General features: G+C 36.4%; 1 protein-coding gene across 2 annotated transcripts in view; it reads right to left on the reverse strand.

The window, feature by feature from the left end:
- Positions 1-12,369, reverse strand: part of RBPJ (recombination signal binding protein for immunoglobulin kappa J region) — a 146,840-nt gene that overhangs the window by 18,926 nt on the left and 115,545 nt on the right. For both annotated transcript variants that reach the window (XM_064653077.1, XM_064653078.1), the window contains exons 2-3: positions 10,737-10,775; positions 7,261-7,356 (exon numbers count right to left, since the gene is read on the reverse strand). In XM_064653077.1, coding sequence (XP_064509147.1) covers positions 7,261-7,356; positions 10,737-10,775 — 135 coding nt within the window. The remainder of the gene's footprint in view (positions 1-7,260; positions 7,357-10,736; positions 10,776-12,369) is intronic.

Below are 12,369 nucleotides of genomic sequence, written 5' to 3' on the forward strand. Positions count from 1 at the left end.
TTGCTCTAAGAGTAGAGATTCCGGAATTTGAAAATCACCATGAATAGAGTGAGCAGCAATAAATATTAAACAGCACACACTGTGTATCCCGTTTAGATTGCAATTATGCCTTTTGCTTCTTCTCTTCTGCTATCTGACCTCTGTTGCAGCTTCCCTCATCAAGACATTGAATGATGCAGTAGGGGGATATTTAAGCACACCATGAGTTTCTGTTATATGCTGATTAAATCTTCCCCTTACTACTACAGATTTTTGATTTGAAAACCAGGAATGCATTTTCTACTTTTCAACGGCATTTATTTCAAACACAACAGATGACTTAATTTCCCTCAAGTGCTTCTCTACCCGAAAGAAAAAATTATCTTAAGAGGACTTATGTTTGTCAGGGAGACAGCACAATTACAATGGAAAAGATCATAAAGTTCATATTAAAAGTACAACACGTATATTTACTTTCTACATATCACCCCACGACTAGATGTAGATACCCTAACTGTTGTTAGAAACCTACTCGTTGCTGCAACTTTCAGTATATTTTAGGGAAACAGAAAACCAAAGAAAGAAAGAAAGAAATTTTAGCACTACACTGAGAAAATTTCTACTTAGACAACTGTGCTAACATTAAAAAAAGAACCAAAACATTGGGGGAGGTGTGAGGAAGAAACAGGATAAGCAGGAGTCACATTCTTATTAGATCAAGGGGTCGAGTGAGGGCAATGACCATGCCCAAGTACTGTAGAGAGCAAAGCAGAGGCCTAAACTACTCTGCCATCCCAGATTAGGGAAGTGTGACCATGGTCCTCTAAGAACAATACTTTTCAAATGCAGGTTAGGAACTAAGTCTAAGATATGCAATTTTGGGGGGAAGAAGCTTTCAAGTAACACACCACAGAGCTTCTGAATTTTCAAACCGAAATGACAATACAAGACCTTTTCAGTGTTAACAGGTATATCCCACTAATTTTCTTCTGACAACCTATTTCTCATGAAGAAGTTATACACAGACTAAAAATTAATACCAACCTTTATTAACATAGCAATGCTTTGAAAAAAGAAAACCCCTTGTATTCCAAGTATTATAACACCATAAAGCACATGTGACATATTTACCTTTCTTCCTCATGTACTCTTTCATATTTATCTTACTGGTTAGAACACAAGAAATATAAAACCCCAAACTTTTTTCATATCCTTTCTCATTTCAGCTTAATTCTAAACCAAGTCCTCTGAAAATCTACAGCCACTAGATGGCAATGAAGACCTTTAAGAAACAAGCTGTAACCCATTGAAGAAGAGGAAACAAGCCACAATAATTAAAGCACTCTTTTAAAATTAGACCACAGAGAAAACCCCTCAAAAACTATGACTTACTGAACAAAGAAACAAACTTTTGGAGCTGAGAAAATTTTAAATTGGGTTAAAACTATGAAAAAGAAGAGTGTGGACATTCACAGTTTGAATGGATTTTCTTATGTAACAGGCTCTAATTCACCCTTCAGGCACAGACAAGTATAGTCCAAAGTAAAGTCCCAAGGCCTTTTATTTCATATTTACAGTTCCAGGAAGTAATGTATAGGAGAGATTAATTAAAAATTTTCTATCCAATATACGGTGAGTAAACTATCACTTGCTTTATATTTTTAATTTTCACAGAGAATTAAAGAAAGTCTCTTTGATATGTATAAAATAACTGCTGGAAACAGGTTCTCTCATTAATAAAATATTTCCAGTGTAAATAGTTCATGTGAGAGGCTGGCTTTCAGATAACTATAAAGAGAAAAAGAGAAAAATCACCTCCCCAAAATAAGTAAGGTAATTTATGTAAAGTAAATTCCAGTACTGCTGATGGAAATAAGGTAGGATGACGTTTGGTGGAACAAATGAAAATACTCTTCCTTCAACCTTTGATTTACAAGCCCTACCTCTCTTTAACCACAAAACTAAAGTGACACTGAGTAGGAGGCAAAAATTCTTCTGAAGTATTAATCTGAGTAAAAAATAGTAAAAAAAAATTATGTTGCAGGGACAGGTAGCTGTGTCTGGTTCTTCTGAACTTCTTTGGAATTTTCAGTACAAGAAGTAATAGTAGAAAATCATATAGGATATAATTTCTTCACTGCATTTGTAGCATATTCTCTTAATACCTCTTCTCTATGCCACGAGCAGGCTGGCATTTTCTTGCTGAATGTGCAGTAAAACAACACAAGGCATTTCTCTGTGAGGTAAACACCTAACAACTTGATCTAAAAACACGGTATCTGTTAGGGATTCCTTCTGTGAGCTATTTCTTTACTGGAAGTATAACAACCTGGAATGTCATTCCTGAACAAAACCTATTCCACATTTGTTAGAGCCACATGACAAGATGCAGGTTCAGTGTTTCCTACTTGCTGATATAAAGCAGAGTGACTGAACCAGGGTAACAGTTTGGGATACCAGGTCTCTGCAAATACTTCACGTATTTAACATATCCCTACAACATTTTGTTACGGACTCCTGGTTCCTCAGAAGAGGCTCTCTGTGATGCTCCTCCTATGCATCTTTAGGTATTTGTGATCAGTGTAATTAAAACCATGGGTAGTTTTAAATGAAGCTAACATGGGAACTGATACTATCTAGAAAAGGTCAGAGGATCAACCTCCAAAACGTAAAGGGCACCTCCATAGTATCTCCTTACACTATAATTTCATAGGCCGTTCAAGTGAGGAAAGACCAACCTCCTGTTAGACTCCAGGTTTAGTAACTCAGTACAGCAAACAGGAACAAGCTGTTACTCATCTGTTCTGACAGATCTGTTCCATCAGACCAACTGGAAACCAACCATTTTTCCACGGCAAGAAAACCAAGTTGAGATTTGTCTAAGGATGCTCCCCTTTATTCCAAATGAGTTGAAGGGAAGAATAGAATAATTTCTAGTGGTTTCCAAATCTTGACTGCAATAACACAAAGAGAACCAGGTTTGAACTTTGGCAGTGCCTGGAATACTGTGTTAAATCAGACAATCACCAAAGGGGAAAACAATACTCCTTCAGGCCAATCAATACAGAGAAAATATGGTACTTCAACTACAGAAGCTACCCTAACTTGCCAGGAAGCAAGGGGTAGAAAGTAAAAAAAATCAGCTCATGTTACTGCTACCTAGTTCTGATGCACTCGATGCTCTCCTCAAACCACAGGCTTCTGTTCACAAAGGTTTGCTTTCTCAAATCCTCCAAGTCATCCGAGTTCATCTTACAGAAGTATTTGCCTTCAGGAGAATTCAGGGGTTTCCACCAGCTAGGGGTTTTTTATATTCAGAGTGACATTGGAAAGGAAGTTTTTCCTTTGTACCTGTCAATTCCAAGTCAGTCAAGCAGGAAATGTGTTTGTCAATTACCCACATTGTTCTGAGACTCCCTTTTCTTAGGAGCTAAAGAGCTAACAACATCTCCTAAGGAATTCATTACAACAACAAACAAATGAAAAATCATTAGGTCCAAGAGTGCAAAGGATGAAGCAGCGAAAACCATGGGGTAAGCCCTGGAAAAGGCTATGCTCTCAATAACAAGAGCATTATCCAGAGAGCAGGCACACTCAGTTCAGGGAAGAGAAGTATTTGAACAGAAATTACAGGAGCTCCTTCACTAACAGCCGTAAACCAAGATGCAGCCAGAGCATTCTCATGCTAATCAGCAGTGATAACGTTTAAACTCAGAACAGCATGTAATACAAATACACCGGTTGGGCTCAGAGTCTTTAGATGAACTATGTCTTGGAATCCAAAACAGTTCTTTAAACTGCTATATGATCACACTGTTCAGACTCTGAGAGAGGTCTCAGTTAATGGTAAATACAGAAAAAAATACAAGCACAGACCAAATACTCACACTCATCGGGGGTAAATGTCACCTGAGTCTCTATTAGTTGAATGTCTCTGAAAGATGACAGTCATCCAACAGGAAACATGAGGCATGAAGTCTTAAATTCAGCTAAAGCCCATCCCTGAGCTTCTTACCTCCTGGCTTCTTTGTTTAACTAAAAAGCATTAACTTTGGGAAGTGCAAGGCTAATATGAAGAGTCAACTCAAAAAGGAAAAAAGTCTCCTTTCATTACTGTTACTTACAGACAAGTATGAAGAATTCTCAAGCTAACCTAGAAAGTCTCCATCCACGTGACAACAACCTGGAACTGTGTTTCTGTGATGCCTATTTAAACCAGGCCACACTACGTGACATCTGCGCCGTCTACAGCACAGTGTTTTCAACAGAGTATTTCACCATCTACTAAGCCTCATCAAAACACTGAAAGGTAGTCATTATGCCATGCAAAGTTTATTAATGGTAAGTATTTTCCATGGCCTTGCAACAAATAAGATTTAAAGACTGGAACAAGAGGTGGAAGTTTGTCTAGGTGGTTTTTTTTTAGGTTCTATATTTATTTGAAAGAGATGTCAAATTTAAGAAATAATTCCTTTTGTAAGTGGAATTCTTAATTACAAAAAGAGTACAAACTAACTGACTCTTTAAAGATCAAAAGCTAACCAGATTATATACAAGTCATAATGAAGTCCCATGGAAAACACGAAATTTCTCCATAAAAGAAAAGCTATGAAATAGGTTTCTTCCCATAAAGAAGATGTATGCAAAACAAGTCACTTCAGAAACGGTACTGAATGTAAAAATGGTAAAAACTTTACTGGTCAGTTGCATAAAGCAACGTTAAACCTTTACTAATTTTGCTCAGTCCAGAAATATGAAGAAATAAAGGGCACATTCTGCTATAAATAAAACAGAAGCAATTTAAAAAAAAACCTCAAAAAAAGAAAAAAGGAATACTTTAATTCATCATTAAGTTTCACTAAGTACCTTAGGGCACACGTGGATCCAAGGATTTAATAATGGGCACTTTTCTTTACACTCATAACAACAGGACATCGTGACTGATCCTGACAGTCTGGGAACTAGCAGAACAGTATGACAAACTGTATATATGGTATGCTAAAACTTAAGAAAACCTAAAATACTTAAACAGAAAAAATGAAACCCTAGTATGTATGGCAAGAGGCAATGAGCAGAAACTGATGCACTACACCTGAACATTAGGAAGAACTTCTTTACTGAGCAGGTGACTGAGCACTGAACAGACTTCCCAGAGAGGTTGTGGAGTCTCCCTCACTGGAGATATTCAAGAACCATCTGGATTCAATCCTGTGCCACGTGCTCTGGGATGACTCTGCTTGAGCAGGGAGGTTGGACCAGATGACCCACTGTGGTCCCTTCCAACCTGCACCATTCTGTGATTCTGATTTCACACTATCATTTCATACCCATACCAGGACAGCAATCATTTCACCATCGTACTACTTGATAACCAACATCCAAGCATTCTGGTCATCTTTTGCCAAGGTCTGAAATTCTTGTTTGACATGCTTCCATTTTTAAAGAGGGAAATCTGAGATACCTTTCTTAAACAAATGCAGTTGTGCTGAGATAGGACGCTGAACTGCACCTCAAAAAAAATGGTGAAAGAATGCCTAGTTTCAGTTAGCAATTATTTCAAGCAGTGAGAAACCAATGACCAGTTTGCTAAACATTATTAGTACTCAGGTAATGTATGTGCCACAGTGACTTTACAGCACCAAGTGAAGTATACACATATATTCAAGGCAATAGGAATCTATGGCAATACTATGAAATGCACATAGGCACTTTCACAAAGTGTTACCGAATAACAATTTGAATCTTTGCCCTGGATACTTCAGAACACTTATGTACATCTTCCAAACAGTAATGAAACTTTTAATAATCAAAATTACATACTTTATCTTTATATTTTCATCCCACTTTTGATGTAATTTGCTCTCCAGAATAATGACACACAGGACAGCTTTGAAAAATGTTCCTACCCTTATGAACTGCTCTGGCCTCAAGAGAACAAAGTTACAGATACACTGTTTAGAGAATCACTTTCTTATCTGCAAGTACATCCCTCATTTTTGGGGAGTAATATGCTTAACTCATCGGCAGTGATAAGTTAACTATGCAACTCTTGAATGATAATACAATGTGAGCAGATAACCAGAGGTCCTTATATTGTCAGGATAAATCTTTCTGGCTGTTGAGTTTGCTGCTAAGGGTCAGAGTTATCATGTACTGATAGTACAGCCCGGCATTGCAACCCCTTTGCATTTAAACACGGCAAGAGAGCAAGAGGGCTGTACAGCTATACAGCAGGTACACAGCACACTTGTCGGCTTTCGTGCGCTTCCTCCTTTTTCACTGACTTCCTACTTGATTCACATCAAGAATTTCACAAAGATCCAAAAAGCACTTTGAGCAAACAATTCCATGGAGCTGGACACTGCTCGAAAGCAAGGACTGCAGACACCAGCTAACAGAAAAGACAGCACATACTGAAGGACAAGTACTCAGGCACAGAATACTGAAGAACAGTTGACAATATAGTCTGTATCTCTGTGATTCAGAAAGTCATCAGAAAGTGTGACTTAGGTAAGTAGCAATACATTGAGAAATCTGCAGATTTAATTCTAACATTCCTGTTTTTCTAACACTGTCATATATAAATATCTTAAACCTCTAATGTCAGAAACTTGTAAAAACATACTGATGTAACAGGACTTTCACAACAGTGGCAAAAGAAAGGTTAAAACTTCAAAACCATTAGTGTGTTGAATATGTGGTCTTTTGTGTGGTGAACAAATAATAATAATACAAAGTATCTGAAAAATAGCCAAACACTGCACTACTTCAGTGAAATGTAAGGTAGAAAAGCATCACGCATAATTAAATAATGTTCTATTTCATCAAAAGAGGGCTAGAAACCTGCAAATATGAAGGACCATCCTATTTGCTTGTACTAGTCATGCAATAAAAACCATCACACAGACTACAAGACCGCACAAAAAGCACCTTTGAAATTCTTCAGGAAAACACTCCTCTACAAATAGTCACTGTGGATCACCTTATTTACACCAGACTTAAAATGCAACGTTTAAAATGAAAGCCATTTTACTTCAATGGAAGAAAAGCTTCACCCACAGACAGGGAACCTGTTGGTATAAACAGGCATCGCCCCATTGAATGCCACAGGTTTGCAGCACTTGTTACAGAAGTAAATGATTTTTGAGAAAGCATTTGGTTTCGTGTTTCTTCAGACTACACTGCATTCTTAGGAATTCTGCAAATTCTGCACCAGACTCCAAACTATAGTTTCCCTGGCTGGCAGCTGTAAAGGCAATTCAGGAAAGCGTAAAGACTTACCTTTTTTCATTTCCATATGATTTCTGCGCAACTTTTGCATGGAGTATTAGTACTGTTTGGTCACCTCGCTCCTTCAGGTAGTTTCGCATTGCTTCCCTAAAAATTAAAAGACAATATAAGCTTTGAAAGTTCTTCTGGTTTTGTTTATAATTAGAAGAACTGAAAGACTGTTTTAGGAGAAAAACCCCAAACCCAAACACCTGAAAAAACAAGAAGGCAATCATTAACAGGGTCAAGATGTGTTTGCTTACTGTTTAAGACAATTACACAGGAAAAAGAAGGAACTATCTTGCATGAAACTAGCAATAAGGGTCTGTGGTCATTTTCAATTACTACATTTTCCAGAAATAAAAAGATGTTTGTGTCAAACCGTACCAATGGCAATCACTACACCATGTTCAAAGTCCTACTTCAGCAAGTAGGATGCCACAAATATATGATTAGAGCAGACTTCATTAATTCAATATTTTTCTTCATGAACAACTTAATATGACAAATTGTTTAAATTTTTTAACTAAATCAGTGCAACGTTTATATACAAGGTTTCTTTTGGTTGTGAAGATACTAGAAAAGTTAAATTCTTCAGCTTATTGTTTCATGTAGTTTTCTAGAGAAAACCTCTACTTCCTGCATAAAATGAGGTTAAAAAAATTAATTTTTAGAACTTTTCTATTGTTCATCATCCCTGTAATGACAGACATCATATAAGTGCTGTAATTACCTCAAACACACCAACAGCAATTCCTCGAGAGAACTGAGAGAACAATACACCCTATCATTCTTCTGCATAATATTCTAACTGTTCATTAAGCAGCATGCCAAATTCAACACCCTAGGGATTAGCTGTGTTGGAGCGCTGGCAGGAACACTTTTAAGTTCCTGAAGGAGTTTCTGCGGGTTGAACGCCCACCAACGCATTCATTTTCAAAGTCATCAACTAGAGAAACAAATTATGAATTTATCAGGAAGTTATATGAAGAGATTAAACCCTAAATAAAGTGAATTTTTTGCTTGGTTGGTTAAATTTTTCTATTTTTATTTTTTTTTGTGAATGACACCAACTGTTGAATTCCCTTAGGAAAGATCTCGAGAAGCAAACATTTCTAGTGGAAAAAAATGATGGAAGATAAAAGGTAATATTTTATCGACAAGACCTTTTCCAAAAGAAATCTCCTCATATAGTTTCATAGAGCAAAGCAAGTACATTGAGCGGGGGTCGAGTTGGACAATAACAATCCAGCTTTGCTAAGGATGTTTTGCAAATCTTGTGTTTGTCATGGCTGAATGAAACATGATTAACGTCTAGTGGTTAGTGTGCAGATTTTCTGTCTAAACAGCAGGATATAAAAGCAGACAAAAGACTTCAGTTACTGTTTTAAATTTGCACTAACTTGATCTACTTATATTTGACATTAAAACTGATTTTACATTTGATAAAACTGATGTTTATCCATGAAAGCACAGCTGGAAGAACCGTGTTAAAGCAGACAGACTTACCTATTAACAACTATTGTTTAAGAATATATTTTAAAACACAAAAAATAATTCACTGTGAAATTATTATGACACACTTCACTATGATATATATTAGCTGCATTTGTTTAAAAACTTTTAACCTGACAATTTGAAATACTTTATCAATAGTACTGTCATACTAAATTAAGAACATCTGTCATACTAAAAACTTTTGACTTGACTACTACTACAAAAAAAAAAAAACAAACCACTCAAACCCAGCAACCCATGCAGAAAACCACTAGGTGCTATCTTTATTTAGCATTTTATGAGGAAGAAATTTTGTCTTTTCTACCGGTCTGTTGCTACAGTGGACTTGAACAATCCAAGCTCCTGGGAGAACTAGGGATGTTCCCCTCCAACCTCTCACACTGATAAAGAGAACACATAACCATTGCAATTCTTACACATCATTTTTCATCATTAAATCTTAAAACTCTTCACAAAGGTTGTACTTTTATAGCTTACATCCAAAACCAACTAGCACAGTATGAACAAAGTGTTGTTCTGCTGGAGCTTGCACGACAATGAATGGATTATTAGCCAAACCAGACTGTCTTTACACAGAAAAACCCACAATAATTTTCCAATAATTGGACTAAGTGCTCTAAACTAAGGGTTTACAGACACATTTTACAGCATTACACAAATCAGTCTTAAAAATCTGTGTGACAGTTGTTAGGTTGCTTGTTTCCAATTAGGTTAGGTTGCTTGTTTCCAGCCTCTAAGGCTTTACAAGCTGCTGCTTTGAAGGATGGTGAGTACTTCCCAGATGCCTACTCTGCACTCACAGGGAAGAGTACCTAGCACACCTAGTACGTAAAATCCTGCACATGGAATTTACAGTAAAAAACTACAGTAAATAGTTAAAAGACCTTTCACTCACTATTTTTGTTGCTTTTTTTAAATCACAGAAGATAAATCCTATGAGCAACTTCAGGGTGATACTAACAAGTGTTACTACTCAAGACAGAAAGCAGCTCATTCCTTAAAACACAGTATCTTCAAATATCCCTGAAGACTGGCAGGCCAACAGCAGCCAGCCATGTTTGTTTAATTACCTCTAAGTCAGTACAGATCAATATTTCATTAAAATGAAGCTTAATGATGACATAAGCTAACCTGAAACTTACCCAGAAATGCAATGAGACAGATATTCATAAAACAAAATGTAAATGCTCCCTGCCCCAAGTGCTAACATGAGGCAGCATTTCATTCAAAACAGAGGTTAAGTCAGAGTGACAAGGGGCTTCTTCTATTACCACAAAAAAACTATAAAACAAATGGCACATCTTTTTTGCTTTCAAGCAAACCGTGGATTTTAAAGCCTGTAGCTATTTATAATGGGCACAGTTTGTGGCATGGAATAATAAATATTTGCACAGACTGTGTTACAGCAGTTTGAAAAGAAAGGTGACTACTTAACAGCTTCTGGTGTAAATACTTCCAAGGCAGACTAGGAGCAAATCAGGCACTGCGTTCCAGTCACTCTAAGCAGTTTTCAGAATGGATTGACTGGATAGTACTATTTGATACTCTCTCTGACTGTTTAAGGTTTCACCAAAAATTGGTTAAGATCACTCCCTGACAGCACTGTGTTCCGTTTGGGAAGCAAGAAGTGTTACTTTACACAACCTCAGAAGGCACCTTTAACCAAGAAACAAAATCAGCTCACTCCTAGTGATTTAAAACTAAGCAGATTCACATCCTACTGAATAATCTACAATAACTGATGTAAAGCCAACGCCATTTCTAAAAATGTCATTTTGAGTTTCATATTAAAAACAAGCCACTCTGTTTGAAGTTATATTTCTGGTTAATGATTGCATATATAATAGAAAAGCTTTGATATTTAGAATTCTAGGATTAGCAAGCCACAAATTTTTAACTTAGAAATTCTTCTGAGAATGAAAAGGATAACTTCAGAAAATTGTTAAGTACAGAGTTTCTTTAACGCTTACCTGGTGAGCCGTTTCGGTTGAGGTCGCTCTCCGAATTTCCTGAAAAAAGAAGAAATTACTAATTTAAAACAAAAGGATTTAGTCATAATTTTACAGTGAGAAACAATCCCAATTTTACAATTTTTGAAATTGTATTGGAATTTGGTATCTTTTCTTTGTAATTTCCTAGATAGATCCCTATCAAAATATCAACCACCTCCTCACAACAGCTTTTCCTACAACAGCAGAGGATTTTATTTGGAACAGTCCATAATTGTCTTTGTTAATTCACGGTTTCCTTCGCAATTGCTCTTGAAAAGTTCAGATACCACAGGAATGTAAAAAACCAGGAGATCTTTGCCATAGAATTGACCAGAAGTGCCAACAACAAGCAGTTATTATCAACATACAAAAATTAACAGACATATCTCTGAGTTGACAAATCACAGTGAATGCTTCCGATCAGGACAATTGCACAAAAATCTGTTTTTCCTTCATGACTTCTTACAAAAAGGATGACAATGTATTTCATAAATGCCAGTACAGAACTATAGGAAAAATCTATTTCCTATGGAATCCATTCCTATGGAATGCAGCTAAGTTTGATCCATAAATAGCCAGCTATACACTCAACGTTTTTTAGCCATAAAGTGTTTTGAGACAGCTGTACTTCCTTCAGTAACACCATTCTTGAGAGAGAAAGCACTCTTTATAGAAAGGTAAGACTTTCCACAAAAGTCTTTATTTACATAGGACACCAAATTTACACACTGCAGAAACATTTTTATTATCAAAAACATCCTCAGATTAAGCCAAAATGGTTAGGTAAAAGATCTGCAAAAAGGAAGACTGTACCCAGCAATGTACATCTGCTCAACCTGGTAAGGAAGTAAAACCACAAGCTAAAATGATGCCAAAGAGAGGAAAAAGAAGAGAATACAAAAACCCACAAAGCAAAACAAAAAGGCAGGCTTATCTTAACACCTTTCTACCTAAAAATAAACTGAGACCTAAGAGGCTGTGCTTTTGGTGCCAGTGTTCATAAATACCTCTATGATTTGCCAAAATGTTTTTTAAGTGGGCATATCTTTCCCTTTGTGCTCCCTGGATAGGGAAAAGAACCATCTCCTACTATTTCCCTACAACAGTGTTGGAGGCTCCGTAGGACAAGAACTTGATCACTAAGTAATGTGAAAGGAAATTCCCCTGTCCGTGCAGTGGATCTGTCCTGGACTCTACAGCAACTGGTGGTGGAATGATTTCATACATTCCAATTTAATTTCAGTAATTCTAGAAACATACAAATGTATAATTACATAACTATTACCACATATAGTTGAGCAAAATAGCACTCTCCTGAAAAGACAGTGGTAACATTCAGAAAATTTTAAAGTTACTTTTCAAGATTTGAGAAATTAGTCTTCTAAAGTACTGGCAGTCCACTCGACACAGAGGAATTGAATAAACAACATGAAGTCAAATAATTTATTTTCAGCTTAAACAATGAAATAAAAATTTATTTTTCCAACTACAGAAGTTTGTTTCATGTTTTACTTTGTTGTTGTTAGTATACTGTTTACTTCTCTGGCTTTATTTTAACTTTAAATGAAAAAATGAAACCAAAATTCTTGCTGCAAGATTTGTTTTTATGTAT

The sequence above is a fragment of the Pseudopipra pipra genome, chromosome 4 (assembly GCF_036250125.1).
Source record: "Pseudopipra pipra isolate bDixPip1 chromosome 4, bDixPip1.hap1, whole genome shotgun sequence".
In the NCBI taxonomy this organism is placed as follows: Eukaryota; Metazoa; Chordata; class Aves; order Passeriformes; family Pipridae; genus Pseudopipra; species Pseudopipra pipra.